The following is a 24,722-nucleotide window of genomic DNA, read 5'->3' as shown; positions in this document are numbered from 1 at the left end:
CCAAACTTGCATTGTGTGTAAAGTTATTTAAGCTAGAGTCATCAAACCTGTCAGGATTGTTATTTAGCATGGGAAGTTTGTGCATCTGATGTTTTAATTGGGATTTCACACAGTCAGGCCAGAGTTATCAACCTTGTCATAGTAAGAAATATGCATAAGGTGACAGGAATGGGGGCAACAGTGTTCTATGAACACACATCTAGTTTTTATCATAATTTCAGTGTTTAGCTAAACAAACTAGTGGATTTCGATTTAGGGTTATGTTTAGAGATTTACCTCAACCCCAAGTTAAGACCCCCCGGTCCCGAGTGTCATAATTTGACTTTTGTCGCATACTCGCAAAAACCGTCATAGGTCAGATTGTGCTCGTAATTCCTGCTGATCATGCATGATGTACTGTAGGCTCCTTGAAGTTTAAAGTACTTACCATTTACGACAGTTTATCATCGTAGAGAAATCTTAATAAAGTCACAGGTATTTACGCTAAATCCAATGTCTTTATTTGCTATAAAGGGCTTCAGAACAAAGCTATATAATAATTCTTACCCGTCATAGAAGCTGCCAAATAAAATCCCTTTAACTTTCAGATATTTCTCCAGGCTGATTAGAAACAGAGGGGAGCATTGTAAGGCTTAATGCTATAAAGAATTATACTCAATTTTTTATTATAAATTTTATTGACGGAGGCATTCTTTTTGTGTTAAAGAATGGTAATATTGAATTACTAAGCGGAATAGTAGTTATTTTTTAAGACGATAAACGATACGTAATTTAGCAGTTGTGCAAAATTCGTAAAGCTGATTTTTTTTTCCCGACTTTTTAGTAGGATTTTTGGAGTTATTGCTATTTAGTGTTCTAATGTGTGCATTAGTTTGTGTAATTAGAAGAAATTCTTGCATGATATCAATTTGCAGTATAAGTCGCTTTGCCTTGAAGCTAATCATACGGCACTGTTATGCCTCCTCTTTTGCCAGTTTTGCTAGATGTTTGACATTGCTGATGAAGTAAGTTGGCAAGTCAGCCTTGCAAGTGCTTTGACTATTATATTTTTTTCAGTGAATTGGCAGTGTATACTAGGTGTCTCCTCCAGACTTAAAAATTTAGAAATTATTGTCAGCATTTTCTAGATGTTTGGTTTGAATTTTGATAAAATTGGCATTCGACAGGGGATAATATAAATAGGGTTTTGTCCCAGGTGTATAACATAAAACATTGAACAATGGCAGCATTTGGATTGGAAAGTGGCAGTTTATTATAGGTGTATGACAAAGGGGTGATTGAAAAGGGCAGAATTTGATAGGTGTATGACACAGAGCGATTGGGAAATGGCAGTTTTTGCTAAAGTATGATTGAAAAATGGCAACTTTTTTGTTAGGTGTACATGTATTATATTTAAACATTATTAGGGAACTGAAAATGGCAATTTTTGTTTGATGTATAACTTTAAGAGGTTCTCTGTAAGATAGAATACCTTGTGATTGTCATGGGCATATTTTGTACCAATAACTTAAAAAAGGAAAATATTAATAAAAATATTTTTCAGGATATTTTGTTTGGATGAGTAATAGTTTAAAACACAGGAGAATAATTCACACCTATCTTTTTTCATATTTTGTAGCAATTATTATAGTGTCTGTTTACAAATAAGTGAGATACTGGCCTTATTTATGGCTCACCCCCTTCATGTATGTCCATTAAATAATAAGCAGTTCTCTTTGAGTCCTAGAGGAGGCTGTCAGTTAGCTATCTTATTTACGAGGGATGTGGCATGGTAGATGGCTGGCAGGAATAAACTCTTGAAGAGATATCGAAAATAATGAGTGATTACAGAACAAAAATAAGATAAACTTTTTGTTTTGGGTTCAGCTTTGTAATGGAGGAAACCACTGAGATTCCATTTACACAAAGGTTTATGGATCGTATCTATCAAGGTTCAAATGCATGAGGAGTGTTAGTCAAACCATTAAAAATTGCTCTAACCCTTAACCTGCTTTATTTCTATAATGGACTGGTCCATCTTTCAATTTGGACAGTACCACTTAGTACTCAAAGGGGATTTCACTGAAAATTTACTGACTGAATAGCGAACAGTGCAGACCATGATCAGACTGCACGGATGTGCAGGCTGATCTTGGTCTGCACTGGTCGCAAAGGCAGAATCATCTGCCGCCAGCAGGCTAAGGGCTAATGGATACTAAGGTATTAATTCACTTGCCCCGTGATAGATTTTCAAATGTCTACAAATTGTTCACCATTGTACCGGTAATACCTTGATCTAAGTCACTAGGTTCAAGGTCAGACTTGGAGGCCAAAGGTCATATAGCTTGATTAGGTGTCTGCACCAGGTCTTCCTTGCTGCTGAAAGGAAGTTGTGTAATTTAACCAGCATTGTTTCATTTTTGTTTCCTGTGTCAATATAATGTGCAGGATAACACCAAGGTCACAACATCTGAGGTCAAGGTCACCATTAAAGGTCAAAAGTAATGATCATAACACAATGAAAGCAGCATCTGGGGTATTAATCACATCCAGTGATGGCTCTAGCTTTTTAACAGTCAAAGGTTTTTTAGCTCACCTGAGCAATGCTCAGGTGAGTTTTTCTGATCGCTCGATGTCCGGCGTCTGTCGTCCGTCGTCTGTCGTCTGTCGTCCGTCGTCTGTCAACATTTAGCTTGTGTATGCGATAGAGGCTATATTTTTCAATTAATCTTCATGAATATTGGTCAGAATGATAACCTTGATGAAATCTAGGCCGAGTTCGAAAATGGGTCATCTCGGGTCAAAAACTAGGTCACTAGGTCAAATCAAAGAAAAACCTTGTGTATGCGATAGAGGCTGTATTTTTCATTTAATCTTCATGAATGTTGGTCAGAATGATAACCTTGATGAAATCTAGGCCGAGTTCGAAAATGGGTCATCTCGGGTCAAAAACTAGGTCACTAGGTCAAATCAAAGAAAAACCTTGTGTATGCGATAGAGGCTGTATTTTTCATTTAATCTTCATGAATATTGGTCAGAATGATAACCTTGATGAAATCTAGGCCGAGTTCGAAAATGGGTCATCTCGGGTCAAAAACTAGGTCACTAGGTCAAATCAAAGAAAAACCTTGTGTATGCGATAGAGGCTGTATTTTTCAATTGATCTTCATTAATTTTGGTCAGAATGATTGCCTTGATGAAATCTAGGCCGAGTTCGAAAATGGGTCATCTCGGGTCAAAAACTAGGTCACTAGGTCAAATCAAAGAAAAACCTTGTGTATGCGATAGAGGTGGTATTTTTCAATTGATCTTCATGAATTTTGGTCAGAGTGATTACCTTGATGAAATCTAGGCCGAATTCGAAAATGGGTCATCTGGGTTCAAAAACTAGGTCACTAGGTCATATCACGTAAAATCCTTGTGTATGCGATAGAGGCTGTATTTTTCAATTGAACTTCATGAATTTTGGTCAGAATGGTACCCTTGATGAAATTTAGACCAAGTTCGAAAATGGGTCATCTGGGGTCAAAAACTAGGTCACTAGGTCAAATCAAAGAAAAACCTTGTGTATGCAATAGAGGCGGTATTTTTCAACTGATCTTCATGAAATTTAGCCAGAATGATTACCTTGATAAAATCTAGACCGAGTTCGAAAATGGGTCATCTGGGGTAAAAAACTAGGTCACTAGGTCAAATCGAAGAAAAACATTGTGTATGCAATAGAGGATGTATTTTTCAATTGATCTTCATGAAATTTGGTCAGAGTGATTGCGTTGATGAAATCTAGGTCGATTTTGAATATGGGTTATCTGAGGTCAAAAACTAGGTCACTAGGACAAATTAAAGAAAAATCTTGTGTATGCGATAGAGACTGTTTTTTTTCAATTGATTTGTATGAAATTCGGTCAGGTTGATTGCCTTAATGAAATCTAGGTCGAATTTGAATATGGGTTATCTGAGGTCAAAAACTAGGTCACTTGGTCAAATCAAAGAAAAAACTTCTGTATGTGATAGAGGCTGTATTTTTCAGTTGATCTTCATGAATTTTGGTCAGAATGATTGCCTTGATAAAATCTAGGTCGAGTTTGAACATGGGTCATCTAGGGTCAAAAACTAGGTCATATCTAAGAAAATGCTTGTTTTATCGCAAGAGACCAATTTTTTGGTCCAATCTTAATGAAAATTGGTCAGAATATTTGTTTCCATGAAATCACTAGGTCAAACATGTTTTACACTGTTACGGAGTGTTTCTTAGGTGAGCGACCTAGGGCCATCTTGGCCCTCTTGTTAAAACATTTGTTAGTTTGTTTTTCTTTTTTTCCAAGTTTTGAATTAGCAAAATGGAAGCTCTTAGTGTATTAATTTTGATGTATGAAATATTAAGGAAAATCTGAATAGCTTCCCCATTATGCATGCTTTAATGATGTTACACTGTATTTACATCTTGTGGCAGTAACTGATATGTTTTAAATGGGGAGTATTGATTCATAGTGTGCCATAAGCAAGGTATCATAGATTTGCAGGAATTTACATGTTTTATGGTGTTATAAATGTCAATTAGTGAGGGAGTTGTAACAGTGCATCAGCAGCCAGGGGATTTCTATAAGAGTAAAGATTCATTAAATTTGAGATATTTTCGACCTGGTTTTTGTTTATTTTGTTAAGAGATATCCAAACCATCTGTTTTATTAGCAGCAGAATTTCTCAGTTCTTAAGTTTTATTTAGAAAGCAAAATCTGAAGAAAAAGGTTTTACTGTATGGAATTTACTGTCAAAAGCACTTCAGGGTCTATACAGTAGAATTCCGCTATTAAGACCACCCATGGTTCTTTGTAAAACTGGTCTTATTAGCGGTCTGGTCTGATTAGTGGACAAGGCTATACAGGGAAGGTCTGGCAGATAATAACACATTGGAATACAATCAAGACGCAATAATGGCAAACACAGTGTTCAATTTATATGTAGCTTTATTTTCTTTAATTTCTTTAGCCTTAAATACTTGATCACTGTGTTAATCAAAGAATTACGGATCAAACTGTGTATTAATTAAGGACGCACTTAACTGATAATGATTTGAATTTTGTTCAGTTAAAGACAATTACAACAATATCAAACCTTTTCAAACTTCATTCTCCGCTGAAATCCCAAACGTATTTACATTAATAATAACAAACAAACACCGTTTAGATCTAATTAAATCCGTTTTAATCCAATCAATTCGATCAGCGGGCATTCGTCTATTACAAACAAATTAGTTATTTCAACAATTTCTTATGTTAAAATAGCGATGTAAAACACCAAACATCTTTAAATAACAATTTCAGACAATCAAACAGTTTGATACGTTGTTTTGATAACGTTAAAAAGACTTGTTAGCAATTAATGGATAAATACACAATGTACTCACTTAACGTGTTAACACGATGTCGCACGTGTTAATTCCCGCGGCGATTTGCGGTAACATAGAGAAAAATTTGAGTGGTCGTAATTGCGGTGATTAATTAAGTGTGAAAAAATCAAACAGTTCTGAAATTGGTGATCGCATTAGTGGATTAGCGGTCTGGTCGCATTTTCGGACAAACGACCACTGGTTTTAAGAAGGAAATATTCCGTTCTTTGCTAAATCGGTCGTATTAGCGGTGCGGTCGTAATTTCGGCGTGGTCGTAAGTAGGAATTTTACTGTATTTATCAATGACCCTAGCCTGAACTAAGGCTTTAAAAAGACTAAACTGGACTTTAAAATTACAATTTTTCTTTTGGCTCCACCCCAGTCTCAAGATTCTGCTTTGCTATTGGTCAATTTCAAGAGTGAGCTCAGAATCATCCTTTGGCTCCACCCTAGTCTCAACATTCTGCTTTGCTATTGGTTAATTTCAAGAGTGGGCTCAGAATCATCCTTTGGCTCCACCCTAGTCTCAACATTCTGCTTTGCTATTGGTCAGTTTCAAGAGTGGGCTCAGAATCATCCTTTGGCTCCACCCTAGTCTCAACATTCTGCTTTGCTATTGGTCAGTTTCAAGAATGAGCTCAGAATCAGCCAGTCAAATGCTTGAGACTATAGACTGGTTTTTGAACTCATTTGTGTGTTGGGAAGTTGTCATTTACCTTGCATATCAACAAGAAAGCGTTAGAAAAAAGAATGCAGGAACTACATTGGTGACTCAGTTGCTAAATGTTTCGAGACTTCAGTGCTAGGTGCTGGCATTGTATTTAAAGTCTGTGGGATCAATTTCCCTCAACATAATCCTGAAAAAAGAAATAGCATTAGCAATTTCTGTTCCTGTTCCCTGCCAGTAGAGAAGACATGTGTCACTTAAGCCCTCTACAGACGGTAAGTTTTTGTTGTACAACACCAATTAAATTCAAGATGTACAGCCAAATATCACCGTGTGTACGATGCTATTCCTTGATTTCGTAAATCTTAAGTATTGACTTACAGATTAGGACATGTTCTATTTCGTAAGTTTTGTCTTACGTACCACCCACGTTGACAAGCAACAAATTGGTAAATAATTAGTTGATAAGAGGCAAGTGAATGAAATTCCAGAAACAATTGGCGAAAAAATAAACACAAATCTGAATATAAAATGGCTTTTAATGCATAATAGAAAAAGGATGACATTGAAAAGCTAAATGATTTGAGCCGCGCCATGAGAAAACCAACATAGTGTGTTTCCGACCAGCATCCGTGCAGTCTGGTCCATGCTGTTCGCTAACGGTCTCTCTAATTGCAGTAGACTTTGAAAGCAAACATCATTGATCCTGACCAGACTGCGCAGATGCACAGGCTGGTCTGCATCCATGCTGGTTGCAAAGCCACTATGCTGGTTTTCTCATGGCGTGGCTCATTTGTGTCATACGTAATCAAATTACTGGGACATAAAAAGGTGAATATTATTTTTTAAAATATTAATAGTTACATTCTTTTCAGTACCTGATGCACTATGTTTACTAGGTAAATCTCTGTGATTTTTATGAGAATGGAATACTGTCTGTATGTGAAAAATGTACAATTTCAGAATTGTACATCTTTGAGATAATTAGTGTTGTACAACAAAAACCTACCGTCTGTAGAGGGCTTTACTGGTCCGGAGAAAATATAAACAAATGAGATATAGTAATATTGACCAAAGATAAAAAGAAATATAAGGAAATTATTTTATGAATTGTGACAAACTAAGTAGTCTGTGTCTAGACAGGAAATGGATTTTTTGCTCATATTAATAGTGTCTAGACTTCTGTTGTTATTGTTGTTGTTGCAGATGATGTTGATGTTGCTATTTTAGAAGATGACAATCATTATTGTGATGTTGTAGTTAAGAAAACTATGATGAGTAGACAATAAGAATGTCGGTTAGTTGTAAAAATGGGGCTAGGAAGCTGAAATTTTTATACTGTTTACAAGTTCTTTTTTCGTATTTCAGGGCCAGGAATACACAGAACAGTTCTTGTTGGAGTATCAGAGAGAAGATGGTGGGGAGTGGATGAGGTTCCGTAACAAGCTTGGAGAGGAGGTAACTTATACTTTAACACTCGTTGGGTACTTGACAAAATTCCTCACCTGGAATGAACTTACTTCAAATGAAGCTTTTGATATGTGTTATATTTACCTGCTCAGCAATCGGTCAAGGCTGATACAACTGGAAATAGTACCATCTAGATCTGAACTCTAGTTGGTATATCATTTGTAAACTGGCTAGCGTTGTAGTCCAGCATGCTAAGCATTGTGCCACTGACTCCTTGAAACATAATGATTTGGAGGGCAGTGTGCAAAACTATTGTATCTTATTCTTTCTTTATATACAGAAACAATAGTTTCGTGCTCAGCCCAATTTATAATCCTCGAAACAGGACATGTCTTTGTTTTGCATCCGTCCAGTCACACATCAACATCGTCTTGAACTATTACCAATAATTAGATATAGTCTGACATAATAAATGAATATACGGTCTTATTATAGGGATTTATATTCACTCAGTTTTGCAAAATATTCTTCAAGACCTTGTTAAATCTTTAGGTATAATTATCAAGATCTAGAGTAAGATAGTGTAAGGGAGACAAATTTTATTTATGTTTTTCTTCTCATTACCTCCCATCTCGGTCATAGAAAAAAAAATATTATGAGGCAATCCAAAAAGATCTGGAAAATTGGTTACATCATTGTTAGGAAAATTCCAGGGTAGATATAAGACAATAGACATTGGCATAAGTATTTGACATTATTTATTTATATAGTGAGCTGATTAATTGATTCTCTGCACCAAGAACGTGTTGTATACAAGACAGATGAGGTTTGTCTTGGCGTGGCAGTATAAATTCTGAATTCCGAGCTCAAGTGGGATAATCAGGTTTTTTCGCCCCTAAGCGCAGGTTTTGTTTTCTCTAAATGTTTGTGTCTTGTTCACAGAAGAGGAAGTTGTATTTTTTTGCTTCTTTCGTTTATTTTTTTAGTTGTCGAGATGAAAATAAGGGAATTAGAAGTGGCAATTTTGCACAAAAAAGCCAAGAAACAAGGGGTAAAAAGAAAAATTTGGTGGTAATTTAAAATTTCAAGGGTTTTGCACTTGGTGAAAGTGGTAATGTCAGTTAAGACTCGAGTTTCCTGTAGTAGGTCAAGGTGAAGGTCATATGTCTGAGTCCTTCCGAATATCTAAAATATTACCAAAATAATGTTGAAATACTGCTTTTTCACGAAAAGTTTAAGGAGCATTTAGGTGATGATATGTGCAAAAAGTGTCTGCTTTAACTGTTGCAAAGAATCATTTCAGGATCCACGGCTATAAATCTGAATTTGTAAACCAGTCTCAGAAAGCAGGCCTGTTATTGGTCAGTTTCAAAATTGTTCTCAGAAACAGCCAATCAGGTGCTGGATTGCCTAGACTGGTTTCCAAACTCTGTTTTACAACCATTGAAACAACCTAGGAGAGAGATTCTTGAGTCATTCAAAGGAATTTGAAATCTGTTCACAATCTGGCTAAAGTAAGCTGATATAAAAATCTTAATTAAAATTGTTTTTTCAATATCTTCTTGTAGTTCAGTGGCTTTTTGGGGCGAAAATATTTTTATAAATAAGTATGAATATTAAATTAAGAAAGCAAAAATAACAAAGGTTACTGTCTGATGGAATATGTCCATGGCTTATCTTTTATCATACATTTCCTTTCAAAGTGACTTACATGTCATACTTTTAATTATCCTTTATTACACATCCATCAGATTGTTTACATTAGCAACATTATTAGGTATAAAAGTATCAAAACAGTTGATAATAATTTCCAAAACTGTTCTATAATGTTAAGCAGATGACCAGGTTACTCATTCCATGATAAAAATAGAAATAAAAATGGCCGCTGTACTGGAAACAATTATTTGTTTTTATGGACTGTATTTCTGCAATATCTTTTGCAGAATTTTCATTTAAAACTTGTTTTTATCAGTTAAAACAAGCAAATAAAATGCCTGTTTATTTTGTCTTTGAAATTGAAATCCTTAAAAAAATCTGACATAGCCCGAAGCTTGGTATTTTATATCAGTGATATTAAATGATTTCAAAGCACAGATGCCAATGTCTCTAAGATTGTCAGATTCTGGTATTAGATGTTCATGATTATTTGGTAAATCTGATATGACTCAAAGGTTTTGTCAAAAATAAATGTTTGAAATAGACTATATAACAAACCGTTTTTAACCCTTGTCATGCAGGACACGAATAATTCTGCCTTTGCGACCAGTGTAGATCATGATCAGCCTGAACATCCATGCAGTCTGATTATGATCTGCACTGTTTGCCATTCAGTAAGTATCTTTTTGGTAAGCACCCCTTTTAACAGTTAATGGTACTCTCCAAATTGAAACATGGACAAGTTCATTATAGAAATTTAGCTGGGTAAGTTTAAAATTGAATAGAAAGAAGCTCAACAGCTTACCAAAGGTCTGACGGTTTGTGTGTCTCATTCAATTATTATCAAAAAGAAACTTGAAAGAAATTTTTGGACAGTCCCATGGAATTTATACCAGTACTGCCTGTGGTTTTTCGTTTTTGATGCACAAACTTTATTTCATAGAACAGCATGGTTATTCAATTATGGTTTCCTTGGCAATTTCACTGCAATTTCAAAAATTGAAGAAAAATGTGACAAAATATAATGAGTAGAAATTTATTGCATATCATGTGATGAAACTAGAGTCTATCTATGAACGGTGGAATTCAAGAAAACGTTTTTGATGTGAAGATGAAAAATATAAATACGCAGCAGGTTTTGAAATTCCTGTGTCAATCAAGTGGCCTATCCGTGTCATTTGCCGATGGATTCCTTACTTATATATAAACATTATCGGGTTCCTGACGATTTTGATGGGTTCAAAATCACATCAGATCTCAGGAGATTTTGTGAGATTAAAGTGAGATTATGTCAGTCAAACAAAACAGTGAGAAAAGTGCACCATTGATAACACCGCAGCTGTGCCCAGACTGATGAAAGAAAAACATTTTTTTGTCAGATGTTTTTTTCTTGCCATTCATCATGGAGCTAAGTACTTGTAACGGAAGAAAAGAAATAAGCAAATTACTGATTCAAAAAAAATATAAGTGACAAGAATTTCTTTGAAAATGAATTTTCGGAGAAAAAATGAGACTCAAAGGGTTTGTGGTTCTTGAAGATGAGAACTTCCAGAGTATTTTTGAAGAGGGGCCTCCCATCTTGCAGAATTTTCACACATAATAATGTATAAGGGTGTTAGGTGCAGATAACAGAAGTGTGTCAGGTCCTTTTGCAAGTTTTTCATATGTAAAGTTTGGGGACATTAGCCAGGTGTTTCTTATACCCTGTTATTAAGAGGAATTGTGCAAGAAATTTGAATATGAGTGATAAAAGCATGTGACATGCCTGTAGCAATTTGTTATCCATGCAAAGATATAAATTGAAATCCAGCAGCTGAGGGTGCAGACGTACTGAATAGTTAGAAAATCACTAAAAATTTGATTCTGCAAAAGGTTCAGCTTAAGATTAAAGGATAAAAATAGTTTGGGGAACTACACTGCTAGGACCGAGTGCAAACATTTTGTAACACATGGTTTGCACTAGATTTTATCGTATTCATGTGAATTTGGTTCTGATTTAGCATTTATAATTGGCAAAAAATTCTAATTTTCTATTATTTTGTCTTTGCAGTTGTTTAATGGGAATGAAAACACGTATCTGACGGAGTTGCGTGAAGTCTCACCGCCTATCATCGGACGTAGAATAAGGTTTATACCATATAGCAAGACAATGCGGACAGTGTGTATGCGGGTTGAGATATACGGCTGCCTATGGAAAGGTATGTGTTTTGTGCCACGTGGTTCTCACAGAATCAGACCTGTGATAAATTCTGTTCAGTCGTACCTGTACTAAGAACCATCTGTGAATAGGAGACGACCTTGCTCTATCATTCTGATTCTTCTACTATTTTAACATTACTGTTTGATACACGTTTTCCTAACAAGGAGTTTCATAGATTTCTCTTCAAATACAAGACAGCACAATTGATACTATACATTATTTGAAAAGAACTCTAAGGGTGGTAATTGGAACTTTTAAAACTTTTTAAAGACCTTGATTCATTTTGAATTTATCGTCAAAGCGCCTTCATGAAAGCTCCTTCAGTTTTGTTGTCTCGAAGTTTAGCCCAATTTAAAATTTGACAGCAGATTTTTATCTGGGTTTCAGGTCTCTTTTATATTTTTCCCTTATTTAATATAAATCCGCTTCAAAAAATCAAGATTATTTTTAACGGGTTATAATGTCGCAAATAGAATGTGATCCTTCTTTGATAATCAATAAGCAGGTTATTTGTCTTCTTGTCTTATTAAATCAAGAGATATTTCGGCATGTCTAGGACTGTTATATAATTATTGCCCTATCTTTCGGCTCCCTCACAGGATTAGTTTACAGAATAATCTAATCATTGTTCATAGATAACTCTCCGAAAGTGCTGAAAGTGCGCATTGAAAGATTTGTTGGAAATTAATTGGAAACGGGTGTGCAGAATCCAGCTATAAAGGCTGTAAATTGTATTTGAATAACTCAGACAACCTTCGTCTGAGACTAAATATCTTTTTCTCTATTTGAAAGATGTTTACATGTAAAACTGATGATTAACGTGTATGTTTACATGACAATGGGTCTGCAGTGGGTTCTGGTAGCTTTTGCTGATGGGAAATGTCTTTCTGATTTGTTTTTTTAAGTTTCTGGTAAGAATCTAAAGTGCGGGAAAGTTGTTTTTTAGATGCAGATCTGTCAAATAAATATTAACAATTTAAGAGTTGAACATGAAACAATTTCGCAGCAATTCCAAAGTGTGCAGAATTTTCATTGGCGCCAGAAAGCAGGTATTTTCCAGTGTAAGAGAGGTAACTCTGCTAAGCTTTTGTTTTTTGTATGTCATGAATTGTGTCCTTTTAATTAGATATATACTCTTGATTATTCAGATGGAGTTGTCCAGTACAATGTGCGGCAGGGAGACAGACGTGGGACTGAACTTGACTTTGTGGATTTTACGTATGATGGCATGCGTCAGGAGAGCTTCTTGCTGGATGGTCTCGGACAGTTGACAGATGGGGAAATCGGAGATTATAACTTTAGACTGGACACACAAGAAATAGGGATTAAAGGGTGTGTTATAAACATAGAAAAACTTTTTCAGAAATACTTATACAATAAAGTAGAAAGAACTTGACTATGAAAACTGTTACCATATATAAATTCTAGAAGTGTTACATTCGCCAACAGTGTGGAAAGGTAGAAATAAAAAATGAAACTGTCAAAGCTGAATGTGGAATCAGTTGAATGCAGACTATACAAGATTCAAAAATCATGTAGGATATTTGTCAAAGATTTAGGAAAGTACTTCTCAAAAACACCTGATCAGGGAATTTAATATATATTATGTAACTGATATTCTTCAGCCTTAGAAGAAAAACAAATTTAATTAACTAAAGAAAAAAATGTTCAAGAAGTTAATTCTCCAAATAATCGTGATGATGCTGTTTGGAATAACAGAATGAAATTGAAGTCTGTATATTCTGAGTGGTTTAGGCTGCTGGATTATAATCGCATATTCCTCATGTCTGTAGGTTTGAACCCAGCTTGGCTGTAGAATTTTTTTTATTGGAGGAGGCTGTCCAGTTGGCATACAGATGGTTAGTGGTTCTCCTGAGGTGGCTACCAGTGCCTGAAATAATGCCTTGAGTGGCACGCTGTGTCTCCCTCTACCGTTAAAATTTGAATACCTCCATATGACCTTAATTGTGAACCTAAATGAACTAACAAGATTTTATGAAACCCATGACCAAATGCTTATGCAATATACATCAGTACATTATTACAAATAAAGGCATTTCACATTTCATTTCAGCTATGAGTGGGTGGGATGGAGAAATGATTCACAAGAGTTTCAGGGACCACTTATCATCACATTCAAGTTCGACCAAGTTCGTAATTTCTCCAAAGTTCTCATAAACTGTAACAATTTGTACTCCAAAGATGTCCGTGTCTTCAGGATGGCCCTTATTTACTTCTCAGTGGGTGGAAACCTATACCAGAACCAGCCAATCAAGTTCGATTTTATTCGAGACAATATCGTTGAATATTCAAGACCGGTTATGATCCGGTTGAACCACAATATTGGAAAGTATGTCCGGTTACAACTGTATTTTGATGCCAAGTGGATGATGATTAGCGAGATCCAGTTTGTGTCAGGTGAGTATTTTAAATTAAAGAAAAGTGTCATTAATAAACCCGAAGGATTATAGTGGAAAGGAAAGGTTCATAAAGTAACTAAAGTGTCATAAATAAACACAATTTTTTGTGAGTGTAAGTATTTAGAGTCCGTTACATATGGCACCCAACGTAAAAAAAACACGAGTAGATATGAATGGACACTTTGGAACGTCCCACGGAGGGTCAAACTCCTTGAATTCAAGGTCGAATTCTAAAATGGAGGGGGGTGTAAATATGTAAAAGACTGAAAATATTTCAGTCCTGACTGAGAGTAGAACCTGGGACCTCTCACACCGAAGGTGGACACTCTACCACGTCACTATAAAAGCTAGCTCAATAGCAAGGAAGTATAAGTGCACCCTTATATTCTACCCTACTATATGTACATAAAGTCACATAGAGGATTCTCTGATGAAATGATGTTCTGCTTTAACAAAATAAAGTTATTTTTATGTGAAAAATGCAAAAACTTGTTACATTAAAGTTACTTCATACTGTTCAAAGTCCCAGGACACAGTGCCTTTATTAACACCTTTAAGATGCAGTATTTAATACCTTCTTATAAAGGCAGATCTTTTCTCTCCAACTACAGTGGTATGTGTTTAGTTAGCCTTTCCTATACAATTAACCTGTGAAATGAACAAATTTCGCTGTTACTATTGATTTTGCTGTGGAAAGGTTGTCCTATATTTCAGTGATACCATAAGTTAAATGATGTTAGAAAGCTTGTACAGTAGAACTATGTTTTCTTGAACTTGACAGAAAAACAAAATTTGTATGAGTTATGAGTAGTTTGAGTCATTGAACAGTATACATTATATAGTTATTTTGCCGGGACCTGATGTTGATTTGAGAGAAGGGTAGTTTGCAAAATTATCCGAGTTCGAGAGAAAAAAGTTCCACTGTATACTCGTAAAAGAAAGTTGAAAATTACACTTTCATGATGTAAGCAAAATTTGTAAACTGTAAAATATTTTGAAAGCATGAAATTGTGGTCTGTTTCAGAACCTGCTACAGGTAATTATACAGAAGAAGTTCCCCCACCAACGCTCAGACCACCTCATATGTTCCCGAAACCTGACAAGGGCGGTCATGACCATGAGGTTGATGTTACCGGGTATCATAACAAACCAGGAAAAGATTATGTTGGTAGGTGTTATCATACTTTAAAGTACATATGCAAAAGTTCATGCCAGAAACAGGGCTCTGTGCCTCAGATCCCACTGAAAAAAATTCTGGGAAGTTTTTTCCAGAGAAAATAGTAGAAATTTCACTTAAACCATGCTTTCTGTTAGGTTTGAGTAATTCTCATTTCTTACAAAATCTTGAAAAAAAAAAACCAGACTTTCAGCCTTATCAGAATTAATATATGCTTTTATATTTCATACTGAAATGGAAACCGAAGTCCATTCTTTCTTCAAGACTTAGTGTAATATTTTGGATGCTTAGGAACATTATAATATTTCATGGGTTTTCTTAAACATTTTAAATTTGTGCGTTTTCATGAACATTTTTAAAAATATTTCATGCTTTATCTTGAATTTCAGATGGTGATTCAGATTCTGAGCCGGAAAAGACTCCGGATCAGAAGAGTCCCGGTACCGATATATTTGGAATTATCATTGGCTCGTCAGCGGCACTCATTACAATTCTCATCGCCATAGTGATCTTCATTATCTTTCGACATCGCATCAAGAAGAAAAATAACAATCGTCGCATGAAGGCAGCGATGTCAGATAATCATAACACCATATCAATAAATTTGTCAGACCTACGTAATTCTGCGAATGGAAAAATGCTGAATGGGAACCTGTATAATGGGGTACCAGCCACAGACATGGATTCTGATAGAGAATGTTGCAGCGGTAAGGTTTAGCAATCTCTATTTATTTCCTTTACAAAATAGTGTTATTATATTTAGTGAGTAGAGTATAGCTTCTGTTCCTAAAGAAAGGTAATGATTACATTTTGGGTCATTTAATGAAATGGAATGATTAATACATTGAAATTTTTTAAATAACTATTTCCAAAAAAGTCTAATTATTAATATAATCTTTGAATCTGTTCAATGAAGAAGAATTATCAGTATTAGAGTAATAAATTTTATTTTTAAGGTTTTTCCTGAATTATCTAAACATTTTTTTGTGAACGGACAAATAGCTCTTTCCCTTATTTTAGAAAATGTATTTATATTCAAGAGAAAATAGTTGCTAAGAACCATCTGACTGCTGCTATATTTCTAACACATACAGAACTCGGCTGTAAAGTAAACGGGAAATTTATTCATGTGAAATTATTTGCAGATCGTAGTAAAACCAATGGTATGTACAGGGAACCAAAAGATTCTGTGATAGTAAATAGGGGCAGTTTGGCCCCTAATTTGACCGATATGCCAGAATTCCCCCTACCAGGTACACGTCTGGCATGAATATACAACATGCATGTACCCACATACCTCAATATGTATCCGAATATGTAGATCTATTGCTAGTTTTTGCCAGGAATTGTTGCTTATGCTAGATATTTTTGGTAATGGTTTTATAATATCACAAGTTAAACAATACACCTTGTAAACTAGACTAGAAGCGACACCCAGCTTGCTTGTGACTCCGTTTTGCGGAAGGTTGCGAATTCACTTTCCAGTTCATAACCTCAAATTTGACCTAAGATATGGCATCGAAACTTGTAATGTGACCAAGATGTTATTCCATAATTATTCCCCACTTCTTGTTACATTTAGGAATATTGTTTTTAATTTACAGTGGAGGGGAAAATATTTGTTAAAAGGTGCAGAATTTATGAATTTGATGACTATCTTTAAATTATATAGATTTACAAATATAAAACTTTATAAGCAACAATGGTGTAATAGTGGACCCAGGGTAGTAAACTTGAGTGAAAAACAGTCAGTACAGTATGCACCCTTACAGAAGAAAAAGGCCTGCTGCGTACTCTTGCTGTGTACATACAGCGTATATGATGCGTACATGATGTGTACTGAAATCAAGGGCTTTAAATAGTACGCAGGATATACACCGCACATACACCGATAGTACGTTTGTAGTACACTTTTGACATGCAAATGAGCTCTGCCGTGTACTACTTGCTGCGTACATGCTGTGGACTACATAGTACACAGGATGTACGCTGGAGGAATTTAGTATGCGGGAAATAGTACGCAGCATGTATGCGGCACATACACTTTTCACATGCAAATGAGCCTGCGGTGTACTACCCCTGCAGCGTACATGCTGTGTACTCCTGCTGCATACATGCTGTGTACTCTTGTGGCGAAACTGCTGTGATAATGTAAATTCCTTACTCCACCAACTTTCTTATGCAAATGTTGATCATTTGGACAGAAAAAAACAGAAAAAAGATAAATGACATGCATCAATAAGTATTTACCCTTACCAAAATAATGTAGATTGATGTTATCAAATAAATTAGTATGCTTTTCTTCATCCACTTTTCAATGAAATAAATCAATTTTTGTAGCATGTAATTTGGTAAACATCTGAAGAAAATGGCGTAACTGCATCAAGGGGAAACAACCTTTATGCAACTAAATATAAGTGTTATAAATTTCGAAGTATCTGCGGTGTACATGCAGTGTACTATTTTCTTGTACAAGTCCCTCCTGCGTACATGCAGTGTACTCCTTAAATTTTCAGAGTCTGTGCTGTGTACTTGAAGTGTACTAGTGACCTCCTGCGTACATGCTGTGTACTCGTCGAAATAGTACGCGGCATGTACGCGGCATGCGGTGTATGTAAATTGTACTCCTCTGGCGTACTACTGTGTTCGCGGCATATACACAGCAAATACGCAGCATGTACGCCACAGAGGCTTGCTTCTGTAAGGGCAGTCTTCAGCAGTTAGTCAGTATACATTTACAGTGAAACACTGAAAGCTCTAGCACCCAGCTGTCTCTAGCAGTACATGCGGTTTTCTGACATTTTCCCTATTTTTGCTATGTTTAGATCACACGAAACTGTGGATAACTCAACCGTAATGCTTATCCCCTTACGGCAATAACACTGACCCTTATTACTTGCTTGTTTTAATCTGAATTTACTCCACTCTGTCACATCTTAGCTTTAAAAAGGTTCATTGTCCATGCTAACCTTGAAAAAATTTCTAGAAAACTTTGCTATGCCTTTGACTCAGCGATAGTTCATACAATATGATACAATATACAGTTTGTGTTTGAATTTTCCTTGTATCCTATTACTATCTAACCACATTTACCTTGCCTTACGACTAATCCTTTGTGTTATTTAACATGCTAAATAGAATACAAGTGTTTGATGTTAAAACCATTACCGGTACATTGTTGAAATGAACCTATCTGTTATAACATTTAACAGTTAAACCTTTTCAGTATGCTTTTTTCCCTAACAAAACCTAACCCCACCCACAGGCATCACCGAATTAACATTTCTTATAAAAGTTATAAACTGGCTTACTGTATTCAAATCCATCAGATTCTGTAATATATGGATATAAATTACCCCTCTTTCGAACTATGTAATTATATAACAGTTAAATAAAAACTTGACTTGAACTTTTCTTCTCAATAACTACTAAATATTCTCAAAATTTCTTTTGACAGTATGTTTTCTTTTCATATATCTGTGAAGACATGGAGCAGCATTTAAAGAGAATTCCTATAGTTTTTTTCCTTTCATAGAATTTTTTTAAATTGACATATATGATAGGAAAATTTGTGCTGAAAACAATGAACAAATAAAAACAATAGGTCACCAGGCTTGTTTCTGTGAAAAATTGTTTTGAACACGCCCACTGTTGCTGAAACTGCCAGCGATTTTTCAACATTTTCATAATTTTCTGCTTTTTTATAAATACCAACCAAAGTATACATCCAGGCAGCACAATACGGTTTTTTCTTTTTACAGATTTTATTATATACTTCTTTGATATCATAGTCATATTTGTAATACTCTATCCTTACAATAATGGGTACAAATGAAAAAAAATATTGTTTCATATTTACTTTTGTGAACTTCTTTCAATGAAAAATACCCATAGTGAAGAATATTTTTTTTAAATTTTGAAAAAACTCTTTCATAGAATTTTTTCTTTTTCTTCTTGTGTATAGATAATTGTATTGTGAGCATAAAAATGGCTAAAAATGTATGGGTCACCAGGCTAAATTTTATGTTAAGACCACTAGAATACAACACCTATTCGGACGGAAATGGCGCGAACCTGGCCAAATTGATTACATGTATGTCTGCTAAAAGTTAAAAAAAAGTTTTAAAAATTCTTAATTCTTTCTATAATTGAATACTAAATAATCTGAAAGGTGATATTGTCTTATCAGTACTAAGTCAATTATCTTACATTATATGAACAACACTGTCTTTGTACTAAAATGCGATGTGAAAACACAACCACAAAAATAGCAAGATACCTGTCAGGCATGATACTTGTCAATACAACATAAACCAGTATCAACATTTGATTACTGATATAACTTATCAAAAATGTTATTTCATTCAAAATTCCTCATATTTAAGATTGTCTGAAATATGTTTCAACAAATGTTGACTTCAGTTCAGTTTTCCATAGAAAGTGTCGGCTGCGCAGAAAGATGCGCATAAAAAACTATAGGAATTCCCTTTAATGGGAGTGAAAATTTGCCCTTCTTATTTGTATTTAATCTCATAGTAATTACATTTAACAAGAAAAAAAGATGCTCTATTAATATGCTTTTTTTTTCTTTTTCCGTTTTGATAGATGGTCAAGATTACGCAGTTCCTGATGTCACAAAGTCAGCGCTGATGGTAACGTTCCCTCATTCACGTCCAAACAACACACAGACGAACAATCTTGACAAGCCGCCACCGCAGTATGATGCCCTATATGCAGCGTCAGACATCATTAATTCACAAGTGCCAAATATTCCGTCATTGCAGGTAAGTTTCAGTTATCAAAAAGGGTTGATCACTGCATGTTAATTGAAAGAAAATAAACAATACTTCCATTATTTATGCTCAGTATGTTTGCTTACCTGCTCTGCCAAATTTAACTTTTCATTGGAAATACAATATACTAAATACTTGCAGGTATGTAGGTAACAATATGCAAGGGACGTAATACAGTTGGTATATGAGTAAAAAGAAAAATTGGGTTGTTTCCCTTCTATATAATGAATCTTTTTACATTTGCAGGGTGTAAGTGGGAACAATGTTTATGCTGTACCAAATGCCGAGTTGTTACTCAGTATAGATGTTACTGTGAACGAATTTCCTCGTGAAAATCTACGATTTATTGAAGTGCTTGGCGAGGGACAGTTCGGAGAGGTAAACATTTTGACGTGCCACTAGATGCAAAATTTGTTGCATCATATAACTGTCTGGTAAAAGTAGTCCTAAAGAGAACGTGCACTGTTTATTGAAGTGCTGCAATGAAAGCTTTTTGATGTAAAAGACTTTTATGCAGCACTAAATGCCGAATTTCTACTTTGTATTTTTGTCACATAGAATAAATTTCAAAGGCAGCGTTTACAATTTATTCAAGTGTTTAAAGAGAGGGACACTTTGGAAATGTAAACACCCACTTCGAAATGTTTTCCATGGCAATATTCTGGACTATTTTTTTGCAATATTTTGCTGGGGGGTTGAATGCGATCGTAATTAACGGAACATAAAGAATTGGCAGACGCTGCAAGGAAGGCAGGCAATTAATGTTGCACAAGCAGGATAATTACTTTTATGATCTTCTGCTGTCTTTTTCACTGATAATGGGATCATATTAGAGTTTCCTCCCTTTGATTAGAGATTTTATGTCTGATAATGTGATCATATTAGAGTTTCCTCCCTTTGATTAGAGATTTTATGTTTTGCCATCATGTTTACTGCCATGTGAACATGGTAACTGAATTAAAAGAAATGTTTTTGCTGATACATTTGTAAAAAAAAAAAAGGCATACACAATTCTGCATGCGCATTACACAGTACTACACATAAAATAGGACCCTCTATGGCTGGAGGGTTAAGGTTGCAGATCTCGAATCACTTACCTCACCCATTGCTGTGGGTTCGAAACCTCATGTTGGGTGTGGAATTTATTCATGTAAGGAAGCCATCCATCTGGCTTATGGAAGTTCGATGGTTTTACCCAGGTGCTGGAAATTTACTATGTGACTTAAAATTGTATTGGTGCGATGATAAAGCTACAAAACAAAAAAAAGAAAAGAAAAAGTCTAGAGGTTATGTATCTGATATTTAAGTGAGGTTAATGATCTACATGACCTTTTGACGTTTGAAGCCATTCTTCCTTTACCCCGGATTCCTGTGGGGAAAGTTGTCAGTTGGGAATACTGTACATAAACCAGGTGAAGTTACTGGAGGTTAGAGTTAGTTACCTTTGAGCTGAAATGTTCAATAACTTGTTTATGGAACCACACTGCACACATCATTTGAATAAGATGCAGACTTTCTATCTTAGAGGACCTTTCAAACTTGTTATCAAACTTGTTATAAGTTTTTGTCGAGTCCGCTTGCGATGAGCTCGATTTAGTTGCACTTTTGGCAGGTCAGTGTATGTGCGTGCATCCGTGTGTCCGTCCGGTTTTGTCTGGACCATAACTTTGACATGCATGGACCAATCTTGTTTATATTTGGCATGAATGTTTACCTCAATGAGAAGGAGTGTCATGCGCAAACCTCATGTTCCTATCTCAAAAGTCAAGGTCACAGTAGGAGGTCAAAGGTCAAATTGAAGTTTGTCCAGAGCATTTCTTCTTCATGCATGGTGGGATGTTACTTGGCATGAATGTTCACCATTATGAGATGGAGTGTCATGTGCAAGAACCAGGTCCCTAGGTCTAAGGTCAAGGTCACACTTGACAGCTGGCAGCCTCGACATTCTGCCAGTGGGCATACTTGTACTATGAAGAACTTTTTATATATTTTCAGGTACATCTGTGTGAGGCTATAAACATAACTAACATTATAGAAGATGAAATATTCCTGAACAGAACTATGACTAGGCCATGTCTTGTGGCTGTTAAAATATTAAGGAAGAATGCTGAAGACAGAGCTAGGTAAGTTGTCTCGACCAAAGTTTTAAACGAAAGTCCAACTTTCAACTTTCATATAAAGACCACAGTAGCGAGACCAAAAAAGTTTGAAACTGTTTTTAGCTCACCTGAGCACGAAGTGCTCAAAGGTGAGCTTTAGTGATCACCCTGTGTCCGGCGTCCGTCATCCGTCCGTCCGTCCGTCATCAACAATTTGACTGTTAACACTCTAGAGGTCACATTTTTGACCCAATCTTAATGAAACTTGGTCAGAATGTTACCCTCAATAAAATCTTGGACGAGTTCGATATTGGATCATCTGGGATCAAAAACTAGGTCATCAGGTCAAATCAAAGGAAAAGCTTGTTAACACTCTAGAGGTCACATTTTTGGCCCAATCTTAATGAAACTTGGTCAGAATGTTACCCTCAATAAAATCTTGGACGAGTTCGATATTGGGTCATCTGGGGTCAAAAACTAGGTCATCAGGTCAAATCAAAGGAAAAGCTTGTTAACACTCTAGAGGTCACAATTTTGGCCCAATCTTAATGAAACTTGGTCAGGATGTTACCCTAAATAAAATCTTGGACAAGTTCGATATTGGGTCATCTGGGGTCAAAAACTAGGTCACCAGGTCAAATCAAAGAAAAAGCTTGTTAACACTCTAGAGGTCACATTTTTGGCCCAATCTTAATGAAACTTGGTCAGAATGTTACCCTTAATAAAATCTTGGACGAGTTCGATATTTGGTTATCTGGGTTCATAAACTAGGTCACCAGGTCAAATCAAAGGAAAAGCTTGTTAACACTGTAGAAGCCGCATTTATGACTGTATCTTCATGAAACTTGGTCAGATTGTTAATATTGATGATCTTAAGGTCCAGTTGATGGTCTTTAGGTCAAGTTCGAATCTGGGTCATGTCGGGTCAAAAACTAGGTCACGGGGGTCAAATAAAAGGAATAGTTAGTTAACACTTTAGAGGCCACATTTATGACCATATCTTAATGAAACTTGGTCAGAATGTTAATCTTGATGATCTATAGGTCAAGGTTAAATCTGGGTCAGGTGTGTTAAAAAACTAGGTCACTAGGTCAAATCAAAGGAAAAGCTTGTTAAGACTCTAGAGGCCAGATTTATGACTGTATCTTCATGAAACTTAATCAGAATGTTAATCTTGATGATCTTTAGGTCAAGTTCGAATCTGGGTCATGTGGGGGCAAAAACTAGGTCACCAGGTCAAATCAAAGGAAAAGCTAGTTAACACTTTAGAGGCTACATTTATGACCATATCTTAATGAAACTTGGTCAGAATGTTGATCTTGATGATCTTTAGGTCAATAGGTCAGGTGAGCGATACAGGGCCTTCATGGCCCTCTTGTTTTGTTTAAAGGTGGTCTTTAGGTTTATGTTTAGCTTGGAAAGATAGATTGTATTTTGTAGCCTCTGTTCACAGAATTGGCCTTAGTACTGAATACATTTTGTAATTTACATTTTTAGCTCGACTATTCAAAGAATAGTCTAGCTATTCTACTCACCCTGGCGTCTGCGTCGGCATCACACCTTGGTTAAAGTTATGCATGCAAGTACATATGGCTATCATTTAAAGGCATATAGCTTTGAAACTCATTTGTTTCTTTTTCTAGGTAAATTAACAACCTTACTGGGTCAAGTCTCTTAACTCTAACATATATTTTGGCCAAATTATGCCCCTGTTTGGACTTAGAAAATCCTGGTTAAAGTTTTACATGCAAGTTACTATCTCCAAAACTATTGCAGATATTGAATTGAAACTCTATAGATATTCTAACATTAAGGGTAATATTCCTGCTTCTGGGACAACAATTCAAATTGTCGAGCATGGTGCTGTCTTACGGACAGCTCTTTTTTTTTCACATGATGCACCAATTTGGGTTTTTTAGCTCATCTGATTTTTTGAAAAAAAATGATGAGTTATTGTCATCACTTGAGCGGTTGTCGGCGTCGGCGTCGGCGTCGGCGTCTGCGTCGGCGTTGCCTGGTTAAGTTTTATGTTTAGGTCAGCTTTTCTCCTAAACTATCAAAGCTATTGCTTTGAAACTTGGAATACTTGTTCACCATCATAAGCTGACCCTGTATAGCAAGAAACATAACTCCATCTTGCTTTTTGAAAGATTTATGGCCCCTTTTGTACTTAGAAAATATCAGATTTCTTGGTTAAGTTTTATGTTTAGGTCAACTTTTCTCCTAAACTATCAAAGCTATTGCTTTGAAACTTGGAATACTTGTTCACCATCATAAGCTGACCCTGTACATCAAGAAACATAACTCCATCTTGCTTTTTGCAAGATTTATTGCCCCTTTTGGACTTAGAAAATCAGTTTTCTTGGTTAAGTTTTATGTTTAGGTCAGCTTTAATCCTAAACTATCAAAGCTATTGCTTTAAAACTTGGAATACTTGTTCACCATCATAAGTTGACCCTGTACAGCAAGAAACATAACTCCGTCCTGCTTTTTGCAAGATTTATGGCCCCTTTTGGACTTAGAAAATATCAGATTTCTTGGTTAAGTTTTATGTTTAGGTCAACTTTTTCTCTTAAACTATCAAAGCTATTGCTTTGAAACTTGCAACACTTGTTCACCATCATAAGCTGACCCTGTACAGCAAGCAACATAACTCCATCCTGCTTTTTGCAATAATTATTGCCCCTTTTGGACTTAGAAAATCATTTTCTTGGTTGAGTATTATGTTTAAGTCAACTTTTCTCATAAACTATCAAAGCTATTGCTTTAAAACTTGCAACAGTTTTTCACCATCATAAGTGGACACTGTACATCAAGAAACATAACTCTATCCTGCTTTTTGCAAGAATGATGGCCCTTTTTAGACTTAGAAAATCATGGGTAGGACAATATTTCTATTACACTAAAAAAAATCAGATGAGCGTCAGCACC

The 24,722-nt window shown here is 35.6% G+C and overlaps 1 protein-coding gene across 3 annotated transcripts in view; it reads left to right on the top strand.

Moving 5' to 3' along the window:
• LOC123552050 (discoidin domain-containing receptor 2-like) overlaps positions 1–24,722 on the top strand; it is a 191,147-nt gene that overhangs the window by 160,034 nt on the left and 6,391 nt on the right. For 2 of the 3 annotated variants that reach the window (XM_053525086.1, XM_053525087.1), the window contains 10 exons: positions 7,405–7,494; positions 11,153–11,300; positions 12,451–12,634; positions 13,377–13,720; positions 14,747–14,890; positions 15,289–15,606; positions 16,045–16,152; positions 19,505–19,683; positions 19,939–20,070; positions 21,688–21,815. In XM_053525086.1, coding sequence (XP_053381061.1) covers positions 7,405–7,494; positions 11,153–11,300; positions 12,451–12,634; positions 13,377–13,720; positions 14,747–14,890; positions 15,289–15,606; positions 16,045–16,152; positions 19,505–19,683; positions 19,939–20,070; positions 21,688–21,815 — 1,775 coding nt within the window. The remainder of the gene's footprint in view (positions 1–7,404; positions 7,495–11,152; positions 11,301–12,450; positions 12,635–13,376; positions 13,721–14,746; positions 14,891–15,288; positions 15,607–16,044; positions 16,153–19,504; positions 19,684–19,938; positions 20,071–21,687; positions 21,816–24,722) is intronic. The other variant, XM_053525088.1, reaches the window with a different exon arrangement.

This window comes from Mercenaria mercenaria, chromosome 15 (genome assembly GCF_021730395.1).
Source record: "Mercenaria mercenaria strain notata chromosome 15, MADL_Memer_1, whole genome shotgun sequence".
In the NCBI taxonomy this organism is placed as follows: Eukaryota; Metazoa; Mollusca; class Bivalvia; order Venerida; family Veneridae; genus Mercenaria; species Mercenaria mercenaria.
The sequence above is the reverse complement of the archived record's forward strand: the minus strand, read 5'-3'. Positions and strand labels throughout refer to the sequence as shown.